At 61.9% G+C, this 643-nt stretch overlaps 1 protein-coding gene across 1 annotated transcript in view; it reads right to left on the bottom strand.

Annotated features, from left to right (window-relative positions):
- The window catches only part of LOC104164787 (seizure 6-like protein), a gene marked incomplete at its 5' end in the record, with an annotated part of 4,565 nt that extends 4,310 nt beyond the window's left edge, over positions 1-255 (bottom strand). Inside the window, one exon of the mRNA XM_009704231.1 lies at positions 59-255. Within this exon, the coding sequence (XP_009702533.1) occupies positions 59-255 (197 nt within the window). The remainder of the gene's footprint in view (positions 1-58) is intronic.
- Between the last annotated feature and the right edge of the window lie 388 nt (positions 256-643).

Consider the following 643-nt stretch of genomic DNA (forward strand, 5'->3'; position numbering starts at 1 on the left):
CCCCCCCATCACGACAGTGGCGGGGCAGGGGACGCAGCCAGCACTCTGCTCTCCCTACCTATGTAGTTCATGATGAATCCTTGCCCCTTCCCAAAGATAAGCCCAGCAGGGTCCGAGTGGAACTGGATGGTGAGGTCAGGGCTGGAGGAGTAGAGCTTCTGGGGACCACTGCTGCCGACATACTGCCCCAGGATGCGAGCGGTGAGCTCGTCCCCATCATAAATGGTCAGGATGTCACTGTTGGTGAGGTTGAGGCTGGAAAAGAGAGCTTGGTTAGAGAGCAGCTTGGACAGGGAGCCCAGGCAGGATGCGACGGTGCTGGGCTCAGGGGGAAAGCGAGGTGACCGCCTACCCCAGCATTGCAGTGCAGCAAACCGGCCTTGTGGCCTGTCTCCATCCCCATCCCTGTCCCCATCTCAGCCCCCACCCCAATCCCCATCCCCATGCCCATCCTGTCCCCACCCTTGTCCCCATTCCCATCCCATCCCCATCCCCATCCCATCCCCAGGCAGGCTGGGCAAGCGCAGTGGTGCTGCCTTGTCCTGGGTGGATCAGCAGTGCCAGTTTTCAAACCGCAGCCCCGTAACTCACCCCAGCTCTGTCCTCGCTGCTGAGAGCGTGGGGTGGCTCTCACCGGGGAGGT

The sequence above is a fragment of the Cariama cristata genome, unplaced genomic scaffold, assembly GCF_000690535.1.
Source record: "Cariama cristata isolate BGI_N322 unplaced genomic scaffold, ASM69053v1 scaffold4427, whole genome shotgun sequence".
Classification (NCBI taxonomy): Eukaryota; Metazoa; Chordata; class Aves; order Cariamiformes; family Cariamidae; genus Cariama; species Cariama cristata.